The sequence below is a fragment of the Aptenodytes forsteri genome, unplaced genomic scaffold (genome assembly GCF_000699145.1).
Source record: "Aptenodytes forsteri isolate BGI_AS27 unplaced genomic scaffold, ASM69914v1 Scaffold92, whole genome shotgun sequence".
NCBI lineage: Eukaryota > Metazoa > Chordata > Aves > Sphenisciformes > Spheniscidae > Aptenodytes > Aptenodytes forsteri.
In genome coordinates this window covers 1,555,293-1,568,725 of record NW_008794581.1, presented here as the reverse complement: position 1 = coordinate 1,568,725, position 13,433 = coordinate 1,555,293, and the positions used below count along the sequence as shown (strand labels likewise).

The following is a 13,433-nucleotide window of genomic DNA, read 5'->3' as shown; positions in this document are numbered from 1 at the left end:
AAAATAGGTAAGATACATTTCTAGTCTTTCTATGGTAGTTTTCTAATCTTTCTTTAAACCTGTTTTTGGACTTGAAAATATCACTGCTGCTTTCCAGAAATGAAGCTTCATTACATTATAAGTATTACCTTTTTAGTTTTGGTTTTGAACTGTGAGAGTAATAAAGCGAATTGAATCAGTATCCCCTGTTGTCGTCTTCTGCTTTGACTCCACTCACAGCCCCAGTAAAATTCACATGGCTGAAGCCATAGATATAAAGCTATATTTTTATTTACACGTGTGCATGTACATGAACATGCATGGTAGTAAACCAGAAGTGTCAGAAATCTTGGCCTGTATTACAGTTGATGGTTCAATTCCTCCTGGTCCCCTCTGCTTCTATATTTATTGTTCTCAAGTTCAAGCTATTTCCCAAAAGGATCCATGATACTTGGAGGTATTTAAACACCTGGATTAACTGTGTGGCTTAGTGTGCTTTTCTTGCCTTTCACCTCTCAATAACAGAGTACAACACCTGGTGTGAGTCGGAAGTAATAGTTTCAACCATTTAGTATGACAAACAGGTTCCTGTCAAGAAAGACTTAAAAGTCTACTTTGACAGAAATGGTGTTTCTACTTAAGTTGAACTTATGGAAAAATTAGCATGGTGACTTTGCCCCTTAACATCACAAATTGACTTCATGTCAAGTATGTGTTTTGTGACTACTTCTCTTGTCAGGTCGTATTGCCATCTCTTAAATCCTAATATACTAGGTCATTGTTGTTACTTCACAAACATAGAACCAAACTCTAAGCTAGCATCAGAAATTGTGTAATTTCTTATGTAAGGAAAGGCATTACTTAGCAGTTGATGCTTCGCCACATTTTTTCTGATTCGGTGTTCTCAGATCAGATACATGGAGAGACATAACCAAGTCCCACCTGCCAATCTGAATGAGAAGACACACTGCCCTTGTCTTTCTCTCTGCAGCTGGACTGTAAGAGAGTTAATGTCACTTGAGCAGCATGAAATTTCACACTCTCACTAGCCTAGAAGCAAACATCCACAGCATACAGTTCCTTCTTAGTGGTCTCGTTCCCTGGGTTCAGGCTGCCCTCTCCATACACCTGGTAAAGCACTCTAGAAGCAGACACAATTACATGCATTAATTGAAAGACAAAGAGCTAAGATTACTGTTACATGAAAAAACTGGTTGTTTTAAACTAACTTTGTTTTACTAGCGTATGTTTTTTTCTTGAAAAAATAGTGTATTCTTAATGCAAGTGGAAGGATTGCAGTATGAATAGTTGTTATACTTAGGACAAGTTTATTTAAAATAAAAACACCTGTCCCATGGTATAAGAACAATGTAGTGATACACTGCAAAAGCAACTACAGTTGTGATAACCATGGTTTTATTTGTTTTTATGGTATAGTAAAGATTGAGGTGAAAGTCTTGATCAGTAGAATGATTCAGTACTGATTTCCTACTGATGTGGTGGATACCTGTCTTCTGTTTCCAAGGCCTGTTTTGTCAGTTTCTGACAAATACAAATTTGGCAGGTATGTGGGTTGCAAATTCACTCTGGCGTTTCTGGAGATAACCTTTGGAAAAGAGGTTCCTTATTGTTTTAATTTTCAGACATAAGTGTGTCTGCAGCATTTTTGTCCTTCTCTACAAATAAGCTGAAGCTAACAGCAAGCATATGTCGCATTTTGGGATATCTGTTCAGAACCAGGAATGCTATAAACTTACTTTAAGATTTGAAGCCTTACCATTTCACCTGGATGTCATACAAGCTGTGCATCTGACAAACAGATCCTGTTGGAAACTTTGTTTTACCATGTGTATGAATACCTTCTTTTTTTTCTGTTTTAAATAAATAATATTGGGACTGAGCGCCTGATCTTAAATACACTACAAAGTACTAGTACTTTAATATTTGGTAATGAGCAGTGGGAATTGTTAGTGTACTGTGTCTCTACAATGCTGCTTGGTGAGCTGCCTGCTAAGCTGCAATATGAAATGCTTTACGAATAGAACAGTAAAAGAATTGATACTGCGTAAGAGTATTTCTTTAATGAAAACTGTATCTAAAATGAAATATCAGAGAGCCAGTCCACTGGTTGCTAAATGAATTAAAGTTTTTACGGCTGGTGGTTTCATGTGCATCATTTGTATGCCTGTGATGGAGTCTAATAGTTTAAGACTGTTTCCCTACATCTCCCTGTATCTTGCAGGCATACAGGAGTTTCCAGAAAATATAAAAAACTGTAAAGTCTTGACAGTTGTTGAGGCCAGCGTAAATCCAATTTCAAAGTAAGTTTGTCATTTTTTTGATGTTTTCTATTTTGTGCAAACACTGCTGAGTCTCAAACTTGCCCCAGACATGCACCACCTTGGAGGCAAGGAGCAGAGTTACCTGAGAAGTATCTTCACTAACCTCATTGCACTGTGATACACTATAGCTATGTCATTAAAGTATTTTGCCCAATTTAATAGGCTATGTGGGCAATCCTGCATTATACCATGTGACTTTCTCAGCTTTTTTAAGTCCATCACTTCTCTGTGAACGTAGAGAAATATGCAAAGAGTTTTCTCTCTTAATAACAAGAATTAATTTTACTCTGAAGCCTGGACCACTGTTTTTCAAACTTAGCTTAAATGAGTAGATTTCCCTGTCACCTTCTATAGTGACAAAATTAATTTGCCAGAAGTAGCACTGCCAGAGATACGAACTTTGTGCAACATAACTCTCCTGGGGGGAAAAAGGTGTTGCGTAAGTTTTAATTTATCTTATTGTCTCTAATGAATGCCTCCTCCACACTGGGTGTCAGGAGATCACAAATACATAGCAAGACTACACTTGTTGTTTGTAATTTTTATTGCCTGTAGATACTGTCCTCAATACTTAAAAATAATTTTGAAACTAATCTTACAGAGAACAAGTATCTAGTGCAATTTTGTTGAGCTTCTGGTACCACCTTAATTTTCATGTTATCAATATGTAGGACTTCAATACTGTACTGTTTTTTAAGAAAATATGACTTAATACCCTGAATATAATTGAAACAAATGCACTACATTATTTTATTTCTATATAGGCTTCCAGACGGATTTTCCCAACTGTTAAACCTAACACAGCTGTACCTGAATGATGCTTTTCTTGAGTTTTTGCCAGCCAATTTTGGCAGGTAAGTTGAATTTGAAACTTAGTATCTACATTTAGTTTTATGCAGAGCAGTTTCTGCTGCTTCTCAAGCAAAGTGTGAACTGGAGGAGGGGAAGAAGTGTTCATTACCAATCCATTTATGCCACATATTAGTTACAGAAAAAAACCCTGAATCTTTATCACCATTTTTAATTGGGCTTTTGAAGGACAGACAGAATGCTTACAAAGAGCCAAGAAATAAAACTCACTTACATACTTGCTTCTTTTACAACACAAGTCTAGTAAGTACAGGACACTAGTATTTCTGAAATACGGGTTGTTTATCATTTAGTAATTGGAGTGAAGCAAATAATGACATCTGTAATTCCACTTGTCCTCTCCTGGATGCACAGATTCCTTGATGCACACCTATAATTCTCAAGTACCTTGTTGTCAAGAATCTTTCTGAAAGACTTAGCATATTTACGATGAGCTGACTAAGCCAAATTGTTCCATGTAATAGCTTAAATACAAGACAAATACTGAACCCCTACCTCTTTAAAATGGATTAAATCTTGGGAGCAAAAGTGAAATGATAATATTGTTAAAAGGAGGACTCCTAGATTCATCCTGTTCTCCTTATCATGCTGATATAGCCATTTATGCTTTTTCCCCCTCTCTTCACTTGTTTTATGCTCTCTTCTCCTGGATTGTCACTCTCCTACCCTATCCCATGTCCAGCAAGCCTCTCTTTCAGGCTATTAGTTAACCAGGTATATTGCTGCGTGAAAGCAGTTGTCTTAGGCTGTATGTTTATAGTTGGGTCAGCATAGTTTACAAGAGTTTAGAAAAGCCCCCAGATAGAGTGCTGCAGAAGTCTGGCAGATCAGGAGATGTACAATGAAAGGTGAGCACAGGTGCAGTCCGTTAGTGGCCATTAGTTTATTAGTCATCTGTGATCGGAGTTGTTGGCCTATTCTTCTCTGTCCAGTTATTAGTCATTCCCTGATGAACAATTAAAAGCACCAGATCTATTACACGCTCAGCTAACAAAAATGCTGCTTATGATGCAGGAGCATTAATTATCGTGCTTGTTTCTAGTACACAGAGTTTACGTTTCAAAAGCCTTCATTAAGGTTGAAGAATAAATACCTGGAAGATGCATAGTCTTCACTTGTTGGCATTTTAATGATTGCCTATACATTTTTCTGTTCTGTTTTTTAATAGTCTAACCAAATGGTAACATTTTCTTAGTAAAAAACAGGCACTACAGATGAAATTGAAGACTTCAGATCCAACACAGTTGGTCTTATAAGTAGTTAATCTTACACATAGTTTGAAAAAGCCTCATAATGATTTTTTCTTCCTCACTGTCTGCTTCTATAATGCTTAATGGGAGGGAAATGGTGAAGTCATTAATTACTAACAGCTTAAGAATAAATCAGTTACTGAAGGCAACTTGAAAGCCAATTTTCCAGTGTAGTGTTTGTTTCTCTTAATAGCTATGAAGAATTCAGCCTTGGTTTTTAAAATATAAATAGTGACTTGCAGCATCCTAGCTTGTAGCTAGGAGAATGAAACTGAAATTAAGACTTTTCTCATTAGCTGTTTTTAGATTAATTTAAAGTATTTATGTAAGTTTACCTGCTAATAATTGTATTGCACAGAATAAATACTATTCTGTAGGAAGATAATGTTTAGATCAAATAAATTAGAAAACAATGAATTAGTAAAATGTCATTTCAAAGTAAGGTTCAGACCCCTTTGACATTAAGTACTTCTGTTCTGTAAGTGATCAGACTGCTCTGCCACCCCACAACTTCACAACTATGTATAAACGCTTGCTAGTGTAAATGGTCTTTTAGCTTGTACTTCAGAATATGGGAATACTTTTCTAAAAAACAAATAAACAAAAATGCTCTGGTAGAAGCTTTTGGGATATTTAGTTAGAGCATTGTTGCTTATTCCCATAAAGGACAAGCCTTCAGCTTCTTCCAATTTGGTGCATTAATTGTTTTGTATATGGCCTTATAGCTATTACTTTTCATTACATGGGAACACATGAAATAACTGAGTTCTGTTGCCTGCTCTTACTGACAACTATAGGTAATAATGCCTCTTAAAAACTAAACCAATGCCGTATTAATGCTAGCAAGGTTTTTATGCTCCATGTGTCAGGGCCTCTGTTCCAGCAGTTCAGGTTAGAAACCTGGTTTCCCACATCAGTTTCTCTCTGACTGTTCATATTCGTTTGTTCCACAGTTTAACTGCTGTCATCTCTCGAGTGTTATCTCCCGTTCTCTCACCTGCTGTTTTTATAGTGTTCTCATATCACTCTCTTAGTTTGTTAGACTGAACAAAATTCTGTTTCCCTCTGGTATGGCAGGTTTTCCTTTGTGCCTGATCATATTAATATATCTTGGAATGAGTTTCAGTTTTAATTCATCATCTTCTTTTTGACAGAGGATGACAACATATATAGCTATATTTAGAATTCAAATTGAGATCTCTTCATGGCTTGTACAATGTCATGATTATCTTCTTGTTTTTCTTGGAAATGTCTGTGGTTACACTCTAGTGTGCCACTAGCCCTTTTTGCAGCTGCCTAGTGTCATTTCCCACATGATCGACTAATGCATTGGACAGCTCAGTTAGAAATGGCTGATGACTCTACAAGGAAACCATAAGCACTTGACTTGGTGCTATGACATCTTGTCCCTTTTCTATTTTTTTCAGTCCTTAAGGTTGTATAGGTTTTTTGCCTACAGTGTCCTAATAATGCACTGTATTGTCTGTGACTGTCTTTTGTGGCATCAGGCAACTTAAACATTTTTCCTGTCCTTTAAGGCTGCTGTTAAAAAATACTGAACAGGATTGTCCCAAAATGAGTCCTTGAGCACCTCTGTTAGTAACATGGTTAGGAAAGAAAACCTTGTGTAATGCAAACTACTTTTAGTGTATCCATGCAGCTTTTTGTTACATTTACTTCCATGCTTTATTCTCACCTTCAAAATTTGTGCTAAAGATTTGCATACTATTGAGGTCAAGATTATCCAATCTTTTTTATGAGCATTACATACTTGCTGTCCTTCAGAGGTGTTGTACTGGTCCAGCCTGTTAGACTTATTAAAAATCACCAGGCTTTTGATTAAATGTGCCAGTTCCTTTGGAATTCTGAGATGATAAAGTGTTTTTTTTCTTCCACTCCCAAATTCTAATTTGAATGCATTAATGTTGGCACATATCCCAGAGTTAGCCTTAATGCCAGTGCACAGAAATCTGAGAATTGCTTATGCTTGCCTAAGAAAACCGTATCTGTTGTATCTAAATGCATTGTGTATATTTTCATTTAAAAATACAAATACATAAGCAGAGCATTCTAAACTTGAAGCTCATTGCACGCTAATTTTGAGACAGGGCTTTAAAAGGGAAACGTTATTTACTGATGTGTATTTAAGATAAGCAAGGAGTTTATCTTCAGTGTCATTCTAAAAACTCTTGAGAATGCTGTCTGTAGTGGGGTATTACTTACAGTGACTTTTTACTGTGATGTTGCAATGATTTTACTTTTAATCTTCTTTCTCAACAATTTGCCAGTAGTATTTGCAGTAGTAGATATTTTTAGTAGCCTCTACTTTGGGATAATTTTTTACATAAATGTACAGTGATGATCAAATTGGGGAGTTAATTTTGTTACACATATGCAATTTGGCTGAAACTTCTGCAACTGCAACCTGCTATACGATACATATATTTCAGTGCTCTTGCCTTTATATTTTAGTTACGATTTAAAAAAATATATATATTCTGCATTAGCAAAACTGCAAAGGAGGTGAAAAATAACGAACATTTCTCTATGAAATATTTTTAGCTTTCCAAGGAATGACTGCTGTTGAACAGCAAGTTTCTAAGTATACCTGCTATATATTTCTTTTACATTTTTTACAGATTGTATAGTTAAAGAAATCAGATTTAGGAAGAATATTGATCTTATCCTGGCAAGGTGTTCACTTAGAGATCTTGTTTTATTTAAAAATTGAGCTACATTTTAAAAGCAGGCTAAGTTGGTTACATTAAATAACAATACTGCAACAATAATTTTGAGGCTGTTACACCAGATATACTTAAAGTTGAATAATACTCTGTTACAGCTTTGTGCTTAGGTGATTTGTAAATATTTATGTGGTTATGGGTTTTTACAGTTGAGAAATGAAATATTTCCAGATGGGTGTGACAAATCTTTGATAGAATGGCACAGGAAATATATATTCTGCCACTATGACTTCTATTTTTCCTTTACTATAGGTGGACTAGTTCTCTGTCCGTATTTCTTTTCCAAATTAAACCCCAGTTTTTCAGTTCCATTTATAGCAATTCAGATACTTAGCATGGGTGTTTACACCAGTGATTTAAAGAGCAGCTAGGCTGAGTATTTGATGTGTATTGATATATTAAACTTGAATTAACCCTTCCAATCATAATGGAAGAAGTGACAACTGCTTCAGTCCAATATATCTCATCAATTATGGCAAGAAAATTACTAGTGTAGACACAGCCTGTATCTCCCAGCCAGGAGAGGTTGAAAATGTTTCCCTAGTAGTCTCTGTGTAGCTCTACACATAAGAAATTCGATATTTGTATCTCCAGTTTCTTAGGGTTAGCTGAAGAAAGAGTAGAACATGAAACTAGGTCACAAAGCTATGAACCTGTCTATTACCAAAGGCAGTCTTTAAGTTCAGAGAATTAGCTTGTTAGAAGTGTAGTACAGTCAATTCTGGCTAAAGTCAGCAAGGTGTCGGCGTGCATATATGTAGTTAGCATATGAATGGAGGTTTGCCTCTACTGCTTTCAACTGGGAAATTTGACTGCATAGTCGTGTTTTGAAGAAAACCTACAACCTGTGTAGCTATTTGCCCTGTCATTAAAGCAAAACAACTGGAGCCTAATGCAGTGTTTGGTTGTTCCTGGGTTCAGAAGTCCAAGCCCAGAATGACCGTTCAAATCTGAGGGTGCTTAAATAAACAAGTTCTGTTTTGTCACAAATTGGTATGTTAGGATGCAGGTAGGGTAAGAAGGCTAGGAAGTCCTTTCCAGTTATGTCCTAGATTGACTGCAGTGATATTACCATGAACTGGACTTTTGTCAGGGTATTCTTTCAGCACTGTTGGAGTGTTGGTTTTGATTTGAGAGGCTGGGGGGAGGAGGTTCCCCTCCAGCAGTTGCTACCAGATGGCAAGTACTGCTTGCAATGCTGGGCTACGTTGACCTCTGCTCTGTTTCAAGGTGACTGTTATATTCTTAGGTTATTCGTAGGCATGGCAGATTGCTACTTTCAAATGCATACAAAAATGAGCAAATGTGTAGGGGAAAAATAAATACTGTTTTCAGCTTTCTATTTTTACTTTTAAGTATAGTTCTTACTGCTTCATCAAAATTAAGGTTTTTGTCGCTGTCCTTACAACACGCTCAGTTAAGCACCTTCAGGAAAGACTGGTCTGTTCACTAAGCTCCTTTTTGAGTCAGGGAGCTCAGTGACCTATTTTGTGTTGTATGAGGGCTGTTAGTGGGTCACATGTAGAACTCTTGTCTTTACAATTCTGTCTGTATTTAAACCAAACTCAGTTTCTGCATTTCATTTAACAAAGAGATAGTCTTGTCACTGCTGTCCTGATGCAAAAAATTCCACTGGGGATGGTACATTGCTTGAATGTCAAGACTGCTTTGAACTTATCTTGGCTAAGCAGTTGAGTTTCGGATTTAGAGGTTATTTATCTTGCAACGAAGGATTTACTGAAAGAAAGGTCAAGCTGCCTTTTAACAGAAATATCAAAATGGATTAAGAAGCTGACTAGAAAGAGAATATGGAAGGAAATCCAAGATGGATTTAAAGGTGTTTTTTTACCATGTGGAAGACCACAGGTATTCTTCTGATGAGGCCTGTTATATGAAATGGTTTGATACATTACTAGTATTAGAAACTCAGCATCTTAAGTTGTACTGACTGATCCTACCTTTCTTCTGTTACTTACTGTGTACTTCTGTATATGATAACACATACCCATAATGAATCCAATGAAGTGCTTTAAAAATCTTTGGGGTGAAGGAAAACAAGTGTGTTCAAACAGGTGCAGAAAAGCAGGCAAGATCTAGTTTGTTTACTGCTTTACCAAAACCAAACCCCAATGAATAAATGAATTTAAAATAACCTGCAGATTTATACACAAAACATACTTTTCTATTCTTACAGAAAAAATACTTTGAACTTGTAGATTTTTTTTTTTAAATTCAGCAATATAAATAAGTTCAGAGATTGCTTTTGTCATAAAATACAGTATATTGTGATAATTCGTTATGCCTTTCTGTTACAGGTTAACTAAACTCCAGATACTGGAACTTAGAGAAAACCAGTTAAAAATATTGCCGAAGTAAGTATGGGTGACATTTATTTAAACTACTTTGGAGGGTTTTTCCTGTAGTTCTACTACTAATGTAGTGCATATTGAAAAGTAGATCACAGCTTAAAATGTGTAGCTAAGTAACTGGACTAAGCTTTTACACGGAACTTTCTCTTCATACTGCTGAAGTTTTATCTCCCTTCAGACTGACTGGTCTGCCCATTCAGAGACTTGTCTATTCAGAGATTTTTTTTTTCTGTCCCTGTCCAGCTCTGTAGATTTCTGATCTACTTGTTGAGCTTTTCAGCGTGTGGGCACCTCAGGATGATCTTCCAGAAATGTCTGATGCTTCTTGCATGCAGTATTGTATGGCTGCCCAGATGCCTGTCTGGGTACAGTTCTGATGGCTGAGTGTCTGAGACTTAGGCATTGGTAATTAAGATCACTATCTCTAAATCAAATGTGGAGTTTGAGATGTTTGCTCAGAATGGCTGAGGGAATGCAATTCACATGACTTGAGCACTTTTTTTAGCTTAATATACTTCAGGACTGAAGAAGGTACTAAGTTGTTACTCTGTTGCATGGAATCTGTTATAATGTACCTATTCTATAATGCAACAGGCTTGTTTAACATGATGGCAGCATATTCCTCAGAGGTGTTTTCGGTTAATAGTGAAATAGTTCTGGAAATTCTCACAGCATTTGTTTTAACAGTAAATCCAATTGTACCTCTTTTAAAATCTAGCATCTTTCTAAACCCTGCCTTGCAATTCTCACTCATTTTATCAAACAAGCCCAGGCTGATGGTGTTGCAGTTCCTGCTGTTTCTATGAGCTAGAGCAATGCTCTGAATTTTCTGACTTGGACCCTGGAGGTCTAAGTGGGTTAACAGAGGTATAAAAGGTCAATGAAGGGAGAAACAGATCCCAACGATGGGATGTGAATAACCAGCTGTAGAGTCCTGAATGCGTTGTGGTGTGCTGTAAAAGGGGTTCTCCTCTGGCCACAGAAACTGGTGAAGAGAGGTACTGGTTTTGGTGGATGTAAGAAGTTTTGGTGGAGAAGAGGAGGAGCTAACAATTGAATATTCACTCTGTCCAGCTCATATGCTAGCAGACTTGCATGCAGTAGGCTGAAGTGTGAATTGCCAGCCCTTGAAATACAACAGCCAGTTGTCTTAGTGACTGTAGCTAATTATATGCCTAAGACACGACCAAGGGATGTGTTCCATTGGAATTCCCTTTTTGTGTGCCTAGATACTGTACTATGGTGTCTGCTGTATACAGATGCCAGAACTCATGTCTGGAATGAAATGTATGGCATCAGAAAGTGTGAATTTAAATCTTCCATGTGTGAAGTATTCTACTTATTCATGTGATATTGTCCTGGTTTCGGCAGGGATAGAGTTAATTTCCTTCCTAGTAGCTGGTACAGTGCTGTGGTTTGGATTTAGGGTAAGAACAATGTTGATAACACACCGATGTTTCAGTTGTTGCTAGGTAGTGCTTACACTAGTCAAGGACTTTTCAGCTTCCCATGCTCCACTGACTGAGAAGGCTGGAGGTGCACAAGAAGCTGGGAGGGGGCACAGCCAGGACAGCTGACCCAAACTGGCCACAGGGACATTCCATACCATGTGACGTCATGCTCAGTATATAAAGCTGGGGGAAGAAGAAGGAAGGGGGGGACGTTTGGAGTGATGGCGTTTGTCTTCCCAAGTAACCGTTACGCGTGATGGAGCCCTGCTTTCCTGGAGATGGCTGAACACCTGCCTGCCCATGGGAAGGGGTGAATGAATTCCTTGTTCTGCTTTGCTTGCGTGTGCGGCTTTTGCTTTCCCTATTAAACTGTCTTTATCTCAACCCACGAGTTTTCTCACTTTTACCCTTCCGATTCTCTCCCCCATCCCACTGGGGGGGAGTGAACGAGCGGCTGTGTGGTGCTTAGTTGCCGGCTGGGGTTAAACCATGGCAGATATAAATACTCTCTATCCTCCTTTGCTCTTTCCGCTATCACTAATTTTCAGTGGAAAAAAATTAGATTACGTGTAATTTCAGGTAGTAGCTCTGTAAATTAAGTTACTCCCAACTGAGGAACAGTAGCTATAATTAAAACTTATAGCTAATACAGATTTTGTTTATAAAATTACTCTGACCTTAATTGCCATAATTAACACTAATAGCATGAATTACATGTGATATTTTAAAGAGAGTAGTTTACAGAGATCTCTTGTAGTGATAAGAGACATTTAAACAAATGCTGTAATGTATTTAGGCCAAACACAATTTCTGTTGAAGTTGCTGGGAATTTTTTTTGTTGACTTCAGTGTTCTCAGGGTTTCATGCTTGCTGGAAAACTATACAGCAGCTGTCATGAAAATGTCCTCTGCAGCACCTCCATAATGATGTACAGTACATGCTGAGATGCCACCATTATTATTCTCTTGTGGTTCAATTAAGGGAGATTAAAGTTACTGAGACCATTCTTCTTTGTTTTTCTTTTTTTAATTTAACCACATTAATATGCATTTTGCTACAGTGAGGCACTGGAAACATACATTGTTTGTGTATGATGTACACTGGAGAGAAAAAATTCATTGTGGTGTCCGTAGTATGCAAGAGGTGAATCTGCCTTCCAGGGTAATACAACCGTGCAGCAGTTGACCCGGCCAACAAAGGCATCCATGGCCTGGCTTTCACTATTAGGTTAGAACAGAAGCAATGTGAAATTTGAACTTACACAGTTTTCCAAACCTGAGTATGCGTTTTAAAAGGAACATGCTATACAGCTTTAAACAGTGTAGAAAATCCAAAGGTGGTTTTTTTTTTTGAAGCTAGTAAGATGTAGCAGTACATGCTAATATTTTTGCTATAGAATACAACTATCTTTCCTTGTTTCCTTGTCACTCTTACCTTTTTAATATTTTCATACTTACAGCAAATTCTTTCATATCTGTAATGAGAAATGTATTTGGATAAATTTCTACAAAATCAGCTAGCCCTCTTGCTGAATTAAACATGCACATAATTTTTAACACTAAAGCATAAAGCACTTGAAAGACTGTTAATCAAAATGGGTTGTTAATGCCAACACACTAAATCAACCTTGCTTTGTGCCAAATGCATCATTTTGCTTGAGCTTATCCACAGCCAGAGACTGCAAAACTGGCAGTATTATAGTGCAAACCAGCTCAATGAAAATATTCCTACTGAAAGAAAAGCAAAAATACTAAAATGTTTTAGAGGCCTTTATCTGATACGTAGCTGAAAGTTGGGAAAATGGTCCAATGGAAATATAAAAAGTTTTTTGATTTTTTTTTTTAAGCTTCTTGTCTGTTGCCTAATTGTCAATAAAAAGAGTAACCTTTTTAGAAAGAAGCAGGATATTTGAGAGTGTAGTGACGATGATTCAGGGCCCAGTCTTGCTATCACACACACCTCTTGAATTGTATGCTACTTGAAGTAAGCTGTAGTGTTAACCTTAGTGAAGCTGACTATTTACAACATCAGAATCTGAGGCATAATTTAGACTACCTGATCCCTTAGTGTTGAATTGATTTCACGGCAAGTTCAATAATGTTGTTACTGTAAGTCGGCAGATGATGAACTAAGACTCAATTTGGAGTTTTAGAAAGCAGGCATTCTTTATTGCGGCGCCAGGTGCAAGGTGGTATTTCCACAAATCAAGCACCCCTAAGCTGAGTTCACTGTTACATTTATACACAGAAATTATAAGGTAGTACACTCCCAGTTACAATAATTGGTTAGTGATTTGCATATAATTATAATATCGGTTGTGTCATTCTATGGTGGCTATGCCACCTGGATGCTCACAAGTCTATGGGGCCGGATGGGATCCACCTGAGGGTGCTGAGAGAGCTGGCGGAGGAGCTTGCCAAGCCACTCT

General features: G+C 37.3%; 1 protein-coding gene across 3 annotated transcripts in view; it reads left to right on the top strand.

The window, feature by feature from the left end:
- The window catches only part of ERBIN (erbb2 interacting protein), a 121,498-nt gene that overhangs the window by 67,818 nt on the left and 40,247 nt on the right, over positions 1 to 13,433 (top strand). For all 3 annotated transcript variants that reach the window (XM_009272479.1, XM_009272478.1, XM_009272475.2), the window contains exons 6-8: positions 2,222 to 2,300; positions 3,086 to 3,175; positions 9,501 to 9,557. In XM_009272479.1, the coding sequence (XP_009270754.1) occupies positions 2,222 to 2,300; positions 3,086 to 3,175; positions 9,501 to 9,557 (226 nt within the window). The remainder of the gene's footprint in view (positions 1 to 2,221; positions 2,301 to 3,085; positions 3,176 to 9,500; positions 9,558 to 13,433) is intronic.